General features: G+C 40.1%; 1 protein-coding gene across 1 annotated transcript in view; it reads left to right on the top strand.

Annotated features, from left to right (window-relative positions):
* The window catches only part of LOC141797563 (beta-galactosidase-1-like protein 2), a 42,604-nt gene that overhangs the window by 16,707 nt on the left and 8,938 nt on the right, over window positions 1–16,959 (top strand). Inside the window, exons 10-16 of the mRNA XM_074679054.1 lie at window positions 398–482; window positions 7,454–7,597; window positions 7,689–7,769; window positions 12,246–12,352; window positions 14,461–14,607; window positions 14,812–14,883; window positions 15,253–15,331. Coding sequence (XP_074535155.1) covers window positions 398–482; window positions 7,454–7,597; window positions 7,689–7,769; window positions 12,246–12,352; window positions 14,461–14,607; window positions 14,812–14,883; window positions 15,253–15,331 — 715 coding nt within the window. The remainder of the gene's footprint in view (window positions 1–397; window positions 483–7,453; window positions 7,598–7,688; window positions 7,770–12,245; window positions 12,353–14,460; window positions 14,608–14,811; window positions 14,884–15,252; window positions 15,332–16,959) is intronic.

Genomic DNA, 16,959 nt, shown 5'->3' with positions numbered 1-16,959 from the left:
TGTGAATGTGGTGTGGATGGGTGAAAGAGACAAGAGGTGTTAAGCGTTTTGTATGGTCAGAAAAACTAGAAAAGCGCTATATAAGCACTGGTCCAGCCTTTGACTGGTCCAGCCTTTGACTGGTCTATCCTTTGTGATGGGGACTCAAAAGGGAGTACTCAGACTGGTATCAGTGGTACTGAACATCCCTATATGTATATAATCATTTTCTACATTGGGATTCTTACCTGGCCCAGAAAACATTTTTAAAATCTGAAATGATTTTTCCAAGAATTTTGTAAGACAAAGGTTATTCAAAGAATCAGAGACTGTATTCATTTTTTTTTTTTGAGCTAAAGTGTGCATTTCTTTTCCAAACTGTTCTAACATCATGCTGTATTTTTTTTTCTTCTACCAGCCCCAGAAGCCAAAGATGGTGATGGAGTACTGGACAGGCTGGTTTGATCTTTGGGGGGAACTTCATCACGTTTACTCAGCTGAAGGTAAGACGGACCGCAGACAGGTTGACAGGTTCTCTTTGGAGAGATCAACGGTATCTCTGATCAGAGAACGTCAGGTGTTGACGTGAGGGTAAGACAAGACTTGTGCTGGATAACTCATAGATGAAAAAACTGTCTCTCACTGTACAGCAGGTCGATAAGACTGACCAATTTGAGACCATTGGGTAAGATGGGTTTTGTGCTGTGAGCCAGTGCAGAATCTCTGAAGGCGATACAACCCATCATGTGAGTGAGACAGATAGTGCGTCCCAAATCGCATACTTCCATACTCAAATACTCAAAATTTTGAGTATACTGCGTTAAAATGAAAAACAGTATGCATAGTATGCGAAAAATGAGTATGCAAAAGTACCAGGATGATGTACTCCAATCGGCCCGGATATTGAGTATGCAGCTGTGGACACTTAACGCACTCATTTCATCCTCTGGCAGCAATGTATAAATGTAACTTATTGATGTTGTTTTTTATACGTGTTGTTTCCACCAAGCACCATCAGCTGTTGACGTTGTGTATGTGGTGTAACTTGTTTTTGTTTGTTTTGTTCTGCGAATGATAGGCTATGCCAGTGTTTCTCAAATCTGGTCCTGGGGACCCCTGCCCTGCATGTTTTAGATGTTACCCGACTCCAACACACCTGATTCAAATGATCAGCTCGTCATCAAGCTCTGCTCGAGCCTGATAACCAGCCATTCATTTGAATCAGGTGTGCTGAAGTGAGGTAACATCTAAAACATGCAGGGCAGGGGGTCCCCAGGACCAGGATTGAGAAACACTGGGCTATGCTAATGCTAGTTGAGCTAACAGCTATCTCAAATGCCAAAGCTCATTGGGCTAACAGTTACCGGGGCCCTAGCATTACCCGGTGAACCAGGCAAATATAATAATAAGCGGGTTAGACCCTGCACAGTGAGTACATGACCAGAAGCACCACTCAGACATTTAATTTGTGGATGTAATTTAACTGCCACAGCACCCCGGTAGCTCTCATGGTAGCTTCAGTCATCTGCACCGACCCCCATTAATAAACTCTACACTGCTGATCATGTTATTAGCTGTGTTTAATATACTACTGAAAAGGCTTTGAAAATTTGCTGGCAAATAGTGGCGGTGTTTGGCGGAAACGCGCTGGAAGCCTGTCACAATTAGACGTAGAAGAAGAGGTCGACATCATGTCATCATTCCCGGTAAGTACGGCGCTCGGCAGTATGCGATTTGGGACAGCACTACACCCTCAAAATTTGCGCACTAAGCCAGTGAGTACGTAGTATGCTTAGTACACTCAATTTGAAAATTTTGAGTACACAGTATGGAAGTATGCGATTTGGGACACACTAAGAGTCTCACTGCTGTAGGTGAAGAAAGGCTTAAAGAAACATTTTCAATTAAACGGTCTCTGAGCTGAAGGAGCTGCAGCTCTGGGGGTTGGATGAAATAAATTCTCCAGACTTTCAGACAGTTATACTCTCTGGTTCCCCCACAGAGCCCACTCTGTGCTGTTAGGATGCAAATCTTGGCATATCCCTTCCTTCTTCTTAAACTTGATCAGAGATTGATGAGCTTTCTCTGTGTGGAAGGACATGAGAAAAGTGTTCAAACCCAGAGTGTGTGTCTTTTTATCTTACCTTTGTCTCTGGGCCATCTATTTGATGTTCAGAGGCCTGATTTTCAAACACTCCCTTGTGTCGATGTGCTCCACTGATTCTGAGTGATTCCACCCAGCACTGATGAAGGGGTTTGTTACTTATACTCCCACTTCCTTGTTATGGAAGTGTTTTTATACATACATACACATATAACACACACTAGGGCTGTGTTGCTTTTGGCTTTATTTAATGACATTGATTGGTTGGAGCAGGCAGCGTCATTGTTTACTTGCCCATAAAACGTTCTTCTTTGCAGTATCTTCTAAGGTGCTGGCAGCACATAAACTGTCTTACAGAAATCATTCTGTTTGTAAAGACCAAGCAAATGTGCTGAACACAATGACCCTTTTTTATTCACAGTTTCTCATTAGCAGTCGTCTTCTCTCTGGTCTTTGTTTGCACTCTGATACATAAACTGGCTCCTTCTTTCAGTCATGGCATAGTACAGATTAAAAGTATCATGGCAAGCCTGAAGTGAGCAGCCGCTCAAGTTGTGGACAGACACTTAGTAGATGTTAAAAAGTGTGTTTGGCTACAGTATACTTCTGGATCTGGTGCTTGGTAGTTGTGCATGTTTATGACAGATGCAGTGTTTTAAAGAGCATAAAGTCAGTTGCAGAGGTGTTGTTGCAGTTAGAGACCTCTGACAGGTGTTTTTTCTGGATCTGGTGATCTCTGTCTCCAAGAGTAAATGAATTCACCAGCTTGACAAAGAATTCAGAGAAAGTACTGGGAAAATTATGGTTCTAAGTCAATCAAATGCAGTTATCAGAAAAAAATCAGAGAGGTAAAAGAAATGTTTCAGGAGGAAATACTGAATTACTCTACCTAATATACTTACTAGTTGGTAGCTAGGACATTGTTATCCTAGTGTGTCAGATCAGGGACACATTTTAGGGCTCAGGGCTGTGAGTATTGCTTATAGTCTGGGTTTGTACAACAAACTGTGACTAAGTTTTTTTTGTTAGACTGTTTAAAACTATAGCACACTGTAACTATGAATAAATGCATTATCTTGTTACTTTGCGTCCTGTAATAAGTTATCTTGAACAAGGAGTAGTAGTCTTAAAAAAGGGACCTCTCCTCCATTCATTTCCAAATTAAACACACACTTCTGCAAATTTCCCGTCCTTACAGCAGTGAGTGATAGTGCTCATGGGAAACAAAGTCTTTATCCTGGAAAACACTAATGATGGTGGCCATAGATGTTCCCACTATCAGTGTCACACATATCATCATCGCAATGCCTTAAATAAAAATGAACACAATTTTAGATCACAGCAGAGTTTCATAATGTTAAAGGGTCTGTGAGGAGTTTCTATGCCATCTTGAAAAAGTGTCTCTTCTAGATATATGCTAATCCACACTTAAAAATGAGATCATCTGCACCAATAAAGATTATTCCTAAATGTTATTCCTCAGCCTCTCGGGTCGAGCATAAACAGATTGATTTACAGCACGTCCAAGTCTCAATGACACTTCACCAGCTGATGAAGTTGAATGAATGAATGAATGAAAGTTTATTTTGAAAATGTAGAAGAAGAATAATGTTATAGACACAGCCAACAAAAGAAAGAAAAAAGTATATATACATATACATAACAATAGTAATAATAATAATAATAATAATAATAATAATAATAATAATAATAATTTAAATCCCTGATTTACAATCTTTTACATTTTCAAAAAGGAGTGGAAAGAAGTTTAGCTTATTATTTCCACCCCCTCTCCAGTTTTAATTGAATACCATATGGTTCACCAAGTTTCTATGTATCTATCAAATATATACACACATAAATACACAAATACATATACAGACATATATATACATACATACATACATACATACATACATACATACATACATACATATATATATACGTATATACACATATACAGGTACATACATATATATGCGTACATACACATACATACACACACACACACACACACACACATATATATATATATATACATACACATATATACATACACATATATACATACACACACATGTACACATGTATACATACATACAGACACACACACACACACACACACACACACACACACACACACACACACATATATATATATATATATATATATATATATATATATATATATATATATATATATATATATATATATATATATATATATATATATACATACACACACATGTACACATACATACAGACATACATTCATACATACATACAACTTTTATACTAACATGTGTATACCCCAACATATCTAAATACATTAATTCATACACATAAGGAACCCAGTGATCAGGCAGCTTTATCATTTAGGGCCTTGAGCTGTCCTGCCCTCACACAGCTGTATTTAATGCCCGTCCTCCAACCTGTATTTTGTGAAAGTCACCTCCCTGTATTTCCTTTTAAAGTTATCAACATTATTGCATTGTTGTAGCTTTATAGACAGACTGTTCCAAAGTTTCACCCCACTGATTGCTATTGAAAAGGATCTGGTTGTGGTGGGTACTGCCGATGTTTTGAAATTCATTTCTCTCCTTAGATTTAACCCTCCCCCTCGTCCCCTAAACAGTTTTTGAATATCGGCAGGTAATAAGTGGGATTTGGCCTTAAACATGACTATTGCAGTTTGGTATTTCACAATATCTGAAAATTTAAGTAGCCTTGACTGTATAAATAGTGGGTTGGTGTGGTCCAGGTATCCGACTTGATGAATAATTCTTATGGCTCGTTTTTGAAGTATGGATAATGAATGCAGTGAGCATTTGTATGTGTTGCCCCAAACCTCAGCACTTTAACTTAAATATAGTAATACCAGAGAACAGTACAGTATCCGGAGTGATGCATGATCCAGGACGTGTTTGGCTTTGTTTAGTATTGAAATGCTTTTTGATATTTTGCTCTGAACATGTTTAATGTGAGGTTTCCAGCTTAATTTGTCATCGATTGTTATTCCAATAAATTTATTTTCATTAACTCTCTCAATTTCCACCCCATCTATCTCCAAGTGAACATTCATGTTAGTACTCTTCTTACCAAATGTCATTATTTTGGTTTTGGTAAAGTTTAATGATAGCTTGTTTTCATTAAACCACATTTTTATTCTATTCATTTCTGAGGCAACGACTTTCATTAATGTTTCCAAGTTCTCACTGGAGAAAAAAATGTTTGTATCATCTGCAAATAATACCATTTTCATAACCTGTGAAACATTACATACATCATTGATATACAGTATAAAGAATTTGGGTCCCAACACTGACCCCTGGGGGACACCACAGGATATATCTAAAGACGAGGAGCAAAATTCACCTAACTTCACAAACTGCTTTCTGTTCCTGAAGTAACTCTTCACCCAGTCATGTACCACACCCCTGATCCCATACTTTTCCAGTTTCTTGAATAATATATTTTGATTAATAGTGTCAAATGCCTTCTTGAGGTCAATGAATACACCTACTGCATGCTTTTTATGATCTGTTGACTAAGTTATTTCCTCCAATGATTCTATTAACGCTTGAGAAGTTGATCTGTTTGCTCTGAAACCATACTGACAGTCGGATAGTAGTTTGTGTTTGTCTAAAAAGCTGTCCAATATACTGTTAAAGAGTTTTTCCAGAATTTTAGAGAATTGTGGTAGAATGGAGACAGGTCTGTAGTTTGTGAAGTGGTGTTTGTTCCCCGTTTTGTACAGTGGTATAACTTTTGCTATCTTCATTTTATTTGGAAATGTACCAGTTTGGAATGATAAGTTGAATATGTTTGTCAATGGCTTAGAAATTTCCTCAATAACCTTTTTCACAACACTCATGTCAATGTCCTCACAATCAGTAGAAGTTTTATTTTTACATTGTTTGACAACATTCATAACTTCTTTCTCATCTACTGCAGTGAGAAACATAGAGTGTGGGTTTGTATCAATAAGTTTGTCGTTCCAAACATCTGGTGGACCAGGAATTTTGTCAGTTTAGCAGAGAGAAGAGAGATCTGTATTTTTCTCTGCTGAAAACATCTCTGTGATGTACTTTTGTAGTGATGGTGGACACTGGAGCCTAAGAAGAAAAAAGCTAGAACTAAAGGCTAAAACACAAGTCAAAGGCTTAGATAGTATATCAACAAAATGAAGTGTGAGGTTACGTTAGCTCTGCTTGATGGATAAGCACTTGTAGGACATAACCAGGATTTATTACACGTTACAGACATGTCTCAGTGCACCGAGCTGTACGTAGAGCTAAATTTAGCCAGCTACTAAACTACAATACAAACTGAAAGAGTTTGCTTGTTGACACTTTTTAAAGAACAGCGCTACGTAACCGTTGATAAATACCTTACCTTGTTGTGTTGTACCTGGTAAAAAGTTGTCTTGATCAAAGAAAGGTAGAATTAGAATTAGAAAGAAGATCCATTTCCAAAACAAACACACGCCTTGTTAAGAGTCACATCTTAGTGACAATGTGCGTAGGACTCTGGGCCAAAAGGTGGCGCTGCAGTCCAATTAAAACAGATTCTCCCCACAGCCTCTTTAAAGGGGATTCTTTGTTAAATGTTTGATACCCAAACTTGTAATCTACAAACAGTAGCTGTAAAATTAAAGCTTCAGTTTGAAGTGTTGTGGACAAATTGAAGAGCATGGCCTCCCTGCTGTACTCGTGTATTATATACAGAGGAGTCACACACCTTACCACCATTGGCAGCATGAGTGTCCTCTGGAAACTTCTGTGAAATGAGCGCTGGAATATTCTGAGGGGATTCATGTTCTTGACAGTTCAGTGCTCTGCAGACTGTAGCAGGCCAGGCAGTTGGTCACAGCTAGTGGCCACACACTCAGTGTTGGTGGCACCACCACAAAAGCAACCAGTGTGCTTCTGTCACTCTCCCTGGTCCATTGTTATTCACCGGGGCTCATGCCCTTGATTCAAATCATTAAAGTCAGTCAATTTCACCACTGAAGTCCAATTTGAATACTTAACTACTTACCCTGGCATGTTCCCAGCTAAATGTAGGCAACTAATATGTGGAGGGGGGAGGTAATTTTTTATGGGTGTGAGCATTACCCTGTAATGAATTATAGCAACCTGTAATAGGATGTGGGTCTGAGGTCTTTCTGTGTCTCAAATGAAGTGGAACTGAGGGTGATAGGATAATTGAAACAGTGGCTCTGTCTTGTTACAGCTAAAGTTAAAATGAATTTCATTCTCTCTTCTTGACGTCACGACTGGAGTCCTCCAGTTTAAAATTTGGTTAAGCTGCAGCATAAACTTGAATGTATTAAACAGAATTAATTTATTCTGTTATTTTTTTTCACAGAGATGACCCGTGTGGTTAAAGAGATCCTTGAACTGGACATGTCCATCAACCTCTACATGTTCCATGGAGGGACAAATTTTGGCTTCATGAATGGGGCATTGGCTGTTAAACTACCGGCTCCTAAACCCATGGTCACCAGTTATGGTATGTGTGATAAATATATAATAAAATATACACTTCAGTGCTGTAACAGTTTAATTCATCTCAGCTGTTCTGATAGCACATTATCTTTCAGATTACGATGCTCCATTATCCGAGGCTGGGGATTACACCCCCAAGTACCATCTTCTGAGGAATTTATTCAGCCTCTACCACAGTGAGTATTGCTTGTTGTTGTTGAGACAGGCGCCTCGTCCTCTGGCTCTTTCTTTCCTTTTCTTTTCATTTTCTTACTTCATTCTCCCTGTAGCCTGCCCCCTGTAAGGCATGCATTAGATATGAGTTTATATGTTTGTGTGTGTGTGTGTGTGTGTGTGTGTGTGTGTGTGTGTGTGTGTGTGTGTGTGTGTGTGTGTGTGTGTGCGTGTGCGTGTGCGTGTGTGTGTGTGTGTGTGTGTGTGTGTGTGTGTGTGTGTGGGGTGGGGGATGGGGGATTCTCATTAACGCCCTCTGTGAAAATGAGATACTGCAGGGATTTAATGTTTTATTTGCTCATTCAGTTTCCTATTTGTAAAATAAGGATTTGTGGTTGGGGTCAGATGTCTCAAACGTGTTGTTGCTTGAGCCGGCAGCAACGCTTTCAGCAATCTGCCACTGAATCCACCATAAGGAAGTTATAGTTTGCCAAGAATTTGTTGTGATTGAAATATTTTGTAAGGCGGTTTGTGTGCGTGATCCATCCTTATGTTTTGTAGTCGGCTGAACAATGAGCAGTGGCCTGGATATGAGAGGGAGTCTGAGGAGGCTTAGTCTACCACTGAGCAACCACAAACCCATGGCCTAATTTCTAATTAGATCACTTTGATATTCTATTATTGTTTGGTTTTCAAACCATTCACTTTGGAGTTGCTTTTGTTCAACTTGGCAAAGACTGAGGCTGATCTGTCAGTCTAACACAGAGGGCTCTAATTCCGTAGACCAGGGCCCTGTTCTACGAAGCAGGATTACTGCCTAGCGAGGTAGCTTTGAGGATAGGTTCAGGGTTCCCTGTTCTACGACACGGGATCACTCCTCAGCGACGTGAGTCTCCATGGCAACACATGCTGATCGGCTAACCTGCTCCAGGGCAGGTTAGGTTCCAGATTGATATTGCGGACTATAAAAACCCCGCCCACTGACCAATGAGCCCTCACCAAAAAATGGCTTGTCCGTTCTTAGAGGATCCCGTGGACATCAGAGCTCGCATTTTGTGAGGAGCACTCCGGCGCTCGAGAGTGTTCAGGGACCGCACTGACCCACTCTCTCTAAATCATCAGTTTTAGAGTCACTACACATGACACTTTCTACAGGTAGTTAAAGGGAATGAAGAACTCTCATTGCCGTAATAAGATCTTCAATGCCAACACTTCTGTTCCATGACAATATTTTATTGCCCGTATTAAAATTGTGACAGGAGTTCATGTAGGGCTCATGTGGGCTACATATCACACAAAAAATGTAAACACCATAGGAATGAACCAATGAATAAATTCATGTAAGAAATAAATTAGGTGTGGTGCATGTTACAGTAAAAGTACATGGTGAACAGGGCTATTTCACGATGATAATGGCACAAAAGATTTTTTTTGCACTACACTTACGCATTTAGACTGTCAGCAATTTTCTGCCAGCACTCCTTCTGTGCTATAGCAGCAGCGACGGTGTTGCTTTAACGTTAATTACATGTTTCACCTCGTCATACTTCCTCATGATCACCTCCTGCTCCTCCTGTGTGAAGTATGCGGTCCTTCTCTCTCCGGCCTGCTCTGACGCTTCAGACTGCTCCATGTTCGCGATTGGTCAGATGCAGCGGGCTCCGCCTTATATGCGTGCACACGCTCATTGCCTAGCTGGATCCATTTGTGAGGTTGATATCAAGCGTCGTAAAACCGTGTAGTAAGACGCGCTCAGTTCAGCGAGGTAGCTCCAAGGCGATCTCGCTAGACTGAACTTGCTTCGTAGAACAGGGCCCAGGCGCAAGCGCAGGCGCACCTGCCCTGCGCCAGCCTTCGCCGGGCAGACAGGGCATGACCGGCGCACTTTGCAAGTTTCCTGCAGTGCCAAGAGAGGTGCACTGAAGGCGCAGAGAGACGCAGGGGAGCGCGTCCACGCCTCCCTCCGCGCAAATGGCAGAGAGGGAGGAGAAAAGCCGTGAGTGGGTTTAACACAGCCGAGCGCTGTCTTCACCAATCAAATGAGCGCCTCTCCTCGCCTTTAAATGCCCTGCAGCCGAGGCGCAGCGTCTGATTGGTCTGAGTGATCCCCAGCACCGCAGAAGGTATGCTGGAAAGACTCGGTAGCGGAGACAGTCAGAGCCGCTGTCACTGCAGCAGGAGAATGGACAGCAGGGCGCATCGGAGGACACGAAGCACGTCAACGTGCGGGCCAGCTCCCAGGACAGATTAAATCTGTTCCTTTGTCATTAATAGGAGTACAAAATGAAGAGACAGTTACACAGCTGGCTTATCCATTCAGAATACTTTTGATCCACCTGGTGTCTCTGCCTCATCCTCCTTACAATAATGTACTCCATCTTTTTAGATCAGGTTAAAAATAAAGACTAAAACAGAGAAATATGGGAAATCACAGGTAAATCCTGAGTGACATACATTTATTTTGTCTCTTTTTTCTTTGTCTTTTCTCTCTCTTTTTTCTTTGAATTAAATGAAATGAGAGAACCAGATATATACTCAGTATCAGATGTTAAGGCTGTTTATTGTTTAATTGTAAGATGTGCATCAAACTTCCAGCTGCTGTCAGGTTAACTTTCCATTATGACAAACGGCTTTAATCTGACATCAGATGTGACGGGACAGTTAATATAGATATAAATGTATATGCTGGTTCAGACGGTTACATTAAATAGTGATTGCTGTGATTGTTTATTGCATTAAAATGTGCCTGACACTCTGGAAACCTGCCTCTGAGGCTTTGTTGACATGTGTGGACATGTGCACCTGTCACCAAATTACAGCTGCGTGGGGTGCGCTCCGCCTTGCGTCGAGAATAGACCAGGTTGGAGCTGGTGAGCTTTCAGCACACTTTCTGCACTGTTTTTGGCACGAAATTGTCACTGCGCCAATGTTACATGACACCTCCCCCTGGTGGGCTGTCACACCCATCTCTGTGCAGATGGTCTACCAAATTGTCAAATTGGCAGCGCACGGCGGTGAGCTGCACGAAATTCACACTGCGCGGGGTGCGCCAGGCTTCCACCCCCTGCGCAGCACCACAAAATTGGAGCCCCGAGTCTTACACTGAGGGCTGTCGGAATTAGCACAAATTAGGTACATGGTATAAAAATAACTACACATTCATCTGTAATGCATAGTTTGACAGCTTAGAACTGCTGTTGTTATATACTTAAAGTTGGGGTCTGCAGAAATGCTTGTTTCTTGTTGAACAACATTCAAACACCCACACCCACTGCCCTCCAACCAAAGCTACAGGAACTCACTCATTAGCCAAGCAGCCACTTGTAGCATCATGTTTCTATGTGGGAGAGACTATTACGGGACTGGGCTTGTTAGCACAGGCTAACCAAGGGTATTAGACACATACCTGGTTAGCCTTGTGTCGCTCTTTGTATCGTGCTGCTCCCCAAGTACCTGAAAGTCGAGCCAAGCTTCAACCTCATTTGGGAAAAACTTTACCTGTTTGGTTGTATTTTCCTTTTTCTGTGCTACGTCCACTTTCGTAGCTGCGAAGGATAGCTTCTTCAACTTGCAATAATCAACACGCAAAGCCACTTGTGCACTGGGCGGGCTATGATTTCCTGAGGTAACCACGCTTACTCTCCGTCCAGAAACATCCCAATACAACCAAAACATTAACATCCAGGCAGAGGAGGGGGTTGAGGCAGACACAGACCATGGTGTGATCATGGAGGCAGATCTGAATTTTAACAAACACATTTAGACAATTGCAAAGCCGGCCTACTGTCACTTAAAGAAAGTGTCAAGGATTAAAGGACTAACATGTCACCAGGACCTGGTAAAACTGGTCCATGCTTTTATCTGTAGTAGACTTGATAACTGTAACAGCGTCTTTACAGGTCTCCCTAAAAAATCAGTCAGACTGCTGCAGTTGGTCCAGCACACTGCTGCTTCAGTCCTCACTAAGACCAAGAGTCCAAAGATACTGGCATTTATCATGAAAGCTTCAGCTAAGTGATCTAGGTGTTGCTGCACAGTGTGAAAAAAAAATACTGCCAGTATTCCCAAGAGGCACGGTGATGCCTCTGATTGCTTAACACCTCTAAAAGCAGTTCTGAGGGCAAGGGCAACTATTCGTTATTGTTACAAAGAGTAAATCATCACAGAGGCTGAAAGCTGGTGAAGAGGTGGATGGCTCCCCCCAGTTTGACATTGTACTGAGGTATCAAAACTACCTTTGTTTAGGGGGATTTTCAGTACACAACACTGGATGGAGAGTTCTATATATTCATAGAGCCTTGAGTTGTTTAACCGTCACTACTTCAGAAATTGGGTATCCCTCCATATCTAGATACCACACCTTATTAATAATGCATGCGCTTCTTTGTACTTTATTGGAAAAATGTATGCACAGCTCGGTTAAGGTGTATATTTAATTTTCTCAAGCTGCAACCACCCCTTTTATTTATTTCACTGTATTTTTTTATTTTTGTTTACAGCTCAGCCTCTCCCTGAACTGCCTGCTCTCCAGGAAAGGAAGGCGTACCAGCCGCTTGTCATTCAGCAGCACATGTCCCTGTGGGACAGCCTGCATTTAACAGACAAAGTAAGCTCCAGACACAAAGAGAGGCACAATAAGAAGACACATCCTTCATGTAGGAGTGCTTTAAAAAGTGCTCATTGAGCTTTCAACTGTGCTGGTCCAGCTTACTTTCTTATACTTTAATACATATTCTGAGAAGAGATACAGGCAATAAAATGCAATACTCTCTAGAAACATCTGCTGCCAAGCAAGGTTAAAATAGTTTTGGATTTGTCATTATAGTTTAGTTATAGTTAGTTTTGACATTTTTTTCCCATTACAGTTAAGTTGTAATTAGTTTTGGAGCGGGCATTCTAGTTTTTATTTAGTTTTAATTTTTGCAACAAGGCTTAGTTTTAGTTTAGTTTTAGTTTAGTTTTAGTTTTTTCATACCTTATTAACCAGGTGCAGGATTCAAAAAAGTCAGAGTAAATATTTTGTAATACAGTTTATTTTCCAGTCCAACATAGTGCTCACTGCTCAGTCAATGCTGATACTGAACTGTTGGCTGCTGCCTTAAACACAAGAAAATAATATAAAGTTGATATAAGAATATAAACATAAATTATACAAAATAATGTTAACAATGAATTTAATAATTAGAAACTTGGACTCTGTAACAAGAAAGACAGACTCACATGAAATGAAACTATTGCAGATGCTCTGACAGCCAGTCAGTGCAGTAAAGAAGCATGTCCCAGTACGTCGCTGTGATGGTGCCGTACGGCGCTGACAACTGCCGAAAACTGTCGTAACATTGGTTGGGAAAATGTGTCGGATTAATTTAAATCCTAAAGGCTATTAATATTGTCAAAAACTATAACTATGGGAATTTTGTCTATCATTTAAGTTTGTTTCAGTTAGTTTTGTGAACACAAGATACAGTTTTAGTTTACTTATCGTTTTTGTTTTCTTTTCTAGTTTTTATTAGTTTGAGTTAACTGCAATGTATTTTAAATTTTAGTTTTCGTTTTTAGTTTCGTTTTAGTTAACTATTATAACCTTGCTGCCAAGGTGCTTAGGTGCCTGAGACACACACCCCCTCCTGGTTTCACACAGAATAGAATAGAACAGAATAGAACCACAGCAGCCAAACAAGAAAGTATCTAGTGCAGAACATTCAAGAATATTTAAACAGAATAATAAGCCTTAACTAGAAAATAAATATCCATCAGAGATGACAGCCATATCTGTGAATAGCATGATGCTACTCTGCCCTCTGGTATTCCCTTTGATGCTAAGTCAGTACAGCTAGCTTGTCCATCTTATTGGAGATAATAGTGGATGGAAGGACAGGTCGATGTTGTCCTATTTGCTGACCTGAGAACCAGCACGTCGTCCTCACCTCCCTCTCCTCAGCTTGTAGAGAACACCAGCCCCAGCACTGGTTAGCATCAACATGCTACGGGCTGCCAACAGGTGGAATCTCGAATGTAAACAATGCAGCCATGGTTACATATGAGGATCTCTGGACACACACAGGAACAAAAAAAGAATGGAAACACCAATGAAACACAACCAGTTTGGTGTCAGTGACCAAAAATTGAGACATAAAAGTAACAACAGGCTCCAAATATGAAGAGAAGCGAAAAGAGAGAACAAAAAAAGATGAGAAAACAAAAAAATAAAGAGAGACAAGCAGCCGTCATGTCCACCATCTTAGCATAGCTATTTACACCATGCTCTTCAGGGCCATTTATATTCACACCAGATGTAGCAAGTCTGGCAGTTGCTTACAACATTAATTATTCACTCCCTGTTGCAATAATTTGTTTCCCTCTGAGACAACAATTACTTTGCCCCTGACCAGCCACACACCCTTTCAAAGAAAGAGTCTTTATCCTCTGTGGCTTCAGAGGGACTGAGTGGGATGTAAGAGTTTGATACTGTATCTGTGTTTGGAGGTAGGTGGTTAATCGTGTCATAGCAAGAAGTGTTTATTGTCTTGTGAAGAGTACATAATGCAACCTCCCCAGGGTACGCAGACAAACGATGCTGAGTTAAAGAGTAGTTGATAAGTTATCAGACCCACTGTTTTCAAAAACTTCCAGTAAAATACACATTTGAAAATGCTGACCACCTGTTTTTTTTCAGGTTGTTTGTTTTCCTAACTTCATTTGCATTTATTCCAGCCTTTTAAGTCAGAGCGGCCTGTGAACATGGAGAATCTTCCTGTCAACAATAATAATGGTCAGTCCTACGGCTACACGCTGTATGAGACCATCATCACCAGTGGGGGAACCCTTGACTCGAGGAACAACGTCAGAGACAGAGCACTGGTAGGGCCTTCTGGGTGACACTGACATGAAGCAGTCTAATGGTTATTCTTTTCTCTGTGACAACAGGCACACAGCTGTTACATCCTAAAAAATCACACAACTCATACTTATATAGAGTGGTTGAACTGAAGGTGACACATGCTATTCATGTTTTTATCTTTAAAAATCTCTGTGTTCAAATTAATTTCACATCTATCCTTGTAGGTGTTTGTGGACAAACATTTTGTTGGTGTTCTGGATTATAAGACCCAAGAGCTTGCACTCCCTGAAGGGAAGGTATTCTGTGTGTGTGTGGGTGGATGTGAGTGTGTTTGTGTCGCTCTGTATGAAGTTCAGAGCCAGTCTGCTGTTAGCATCTTTCAGGATGAAGGAAGGATGAAGATATTAATATTTAACATCACACAGTGTTTGAAAGCTTCAGGGAAAACTGATAGATGTTTTTGGCAGCATGTGTTTAGTACTGAGCCAACAGCAGACCCTCAAACGATTATTTATTTTAACAAATATGAACATTGAAAGTCAGTAATATAGTGTAGTACACCAACTGCTGAAATCAGACCAGCTTATTATTTTTTCAACCCAATTTTTCTTGTTAATTTGTTCCATTAAGATTTTCATCCTTCCTGTTATTTATTTTTTCTGCAGGAAAAAAGGACACTAAGTCTTCTGGTGGAGAATAGTGGAAGAGTGAATTTTGGAGATACCCTGGATGATCAGCGCAAAGGTATAACTTCTTTAACTGCTGGCTTTGTAGATGTTTGCTTTGTACAGGTTTTTTTCACATAATCTTTTTCATTCCATACACTGTAACAAATTACTGAAAATTTTAAGGAAAATTTCCACTTTGAATTCCTGTCATGTTAAAATAGACCACTGTGAAAACTTTTCCTTTTAACAACGGTGAAGTACTGGCAATCCTGCCGCCAGTATTTTACTGTTATTCTACAGCAGTGGCTATTGCTCTAAGACTGCAAGGGAAGCTCAGCTTCCCCTAAAATTACCCCCAAAAAACTGGTGATATGTACTGCTGTGTGTACATTTTATTGACAAAATATGCGCGAGAATTCCTTCATCTTTTGTTCAGAATCAGCTACCTCTCACAGGTAACTGGCTCCACCTCCTTCTCATTCATCCCTGCACAAGGTTATAATAGTTTTGGATTTGTCATTATAGTTAAGTTTTAGTTAGTTTTGAAAAATTTTTTCCATTACAGATTAGTTTTTATTTGTTTTAGAGTGGACATTCTAGTTTTTATTTAGTTTTGATTTTTGCAACAAGGCTTAGTTTTAGTTTAGTTTTAGTTTAGTTTCAGTTTAGTTTTAGTTTTTCATACCTTATTAACCAGGTGCAGGATTCAAAAAGGTCAGAGTTTATATATTTTTAATACTGTTTATTTTCAAGTCTAACATAGTGCTCACTGCTCAGTCAATGCTGATACTGAACTGTTGGCTGCTGCCTTAAACACATGAAAATAGTATAAACTTAATATAAAAAATATATACATAAATTATATAAAAATAATGTTAACCTAAATTACATAAAATTAATATAAACTAAAACTATATGAAAAAAATATAATATGAGCTTAAATATTTAGAAACTTGGACTCTAACAAGAAAGACAGACTTTAATACAATTAAAGTCAGATTCACATGCAGTTAAACTATTACAGATGCTCTGATTCATTGCTCCACCACGTTTCGTTGCAGCACAGCGCACAGCCAGTCAGTGCAGTAAACAAGCATGTCCCAGTACGTCGCTATGATGGTGCCCTACAGCACTGACAACTGCCGAAAACTGTCGTAAAACTGGTTGGGAAAATGTGTTGGATTAATTTAAATCCTAAAGGCTACTAACATTGCCAGAAACTAAAACTAAGGACATTTGCTCTATAATTTTAGTTAGTTTCAGTTTGTTTCGTGAACACAAGATACAGTTTTGGTTAACTTATCGTTTTTGTTTTCTTTTTTAGTTTTTATTAGTTTGAGTTAACTGCAATGTATTTTAAATTCTAGTTTTTGTTATTAGTTTCGTTTTAGTTAACTATTATAACCTTGTCCCTGCAGCGTCTCAGCACTTTAACACAGTCGGACACTGAGCGTCTTCTGACTGCAGCGGGGAAGCATAGAGTGGGTTGTTCCACTCTGGAAACTGGACAGTCATTGAATAAACCCTGGGCTTTGTTCCGCCCATCGGACGCTTGTGTCTCTGGGGGTCTATGAGGCAGTGGGCTGGCCTGGACGCTCAGCTTCTGCATGTTGATTGGATGATCTGTCTGAGGCAGAATCCCTTTTTGATTGACAGTGAAATGGGCCAGTCAGCGATCTTGACGTATAACCCTCCTCTGGACTA

Source organism: Halichoeres trimaculatus, unplaced genomic scaffold, assembly GCF_033239565.1.
Source record: "Halichoeres trimaculatus isolate MK-OKI-2021-1 unplaced genomic scaffold, fHalTri1.1 fHalTri1_scaffold_9, whole genome shotgun sequence".
Classification (NCBI taxonomy): domain Eukaryota; kingdom Metazoa; phylum Chordata; class Actinopteri; order Labriformes; family Labridae; genus Halichoeres; species Halichoeres trimaculatus.
This window is presented reverse-complemented; position numbering and strand designations above follow the sequence as displayed.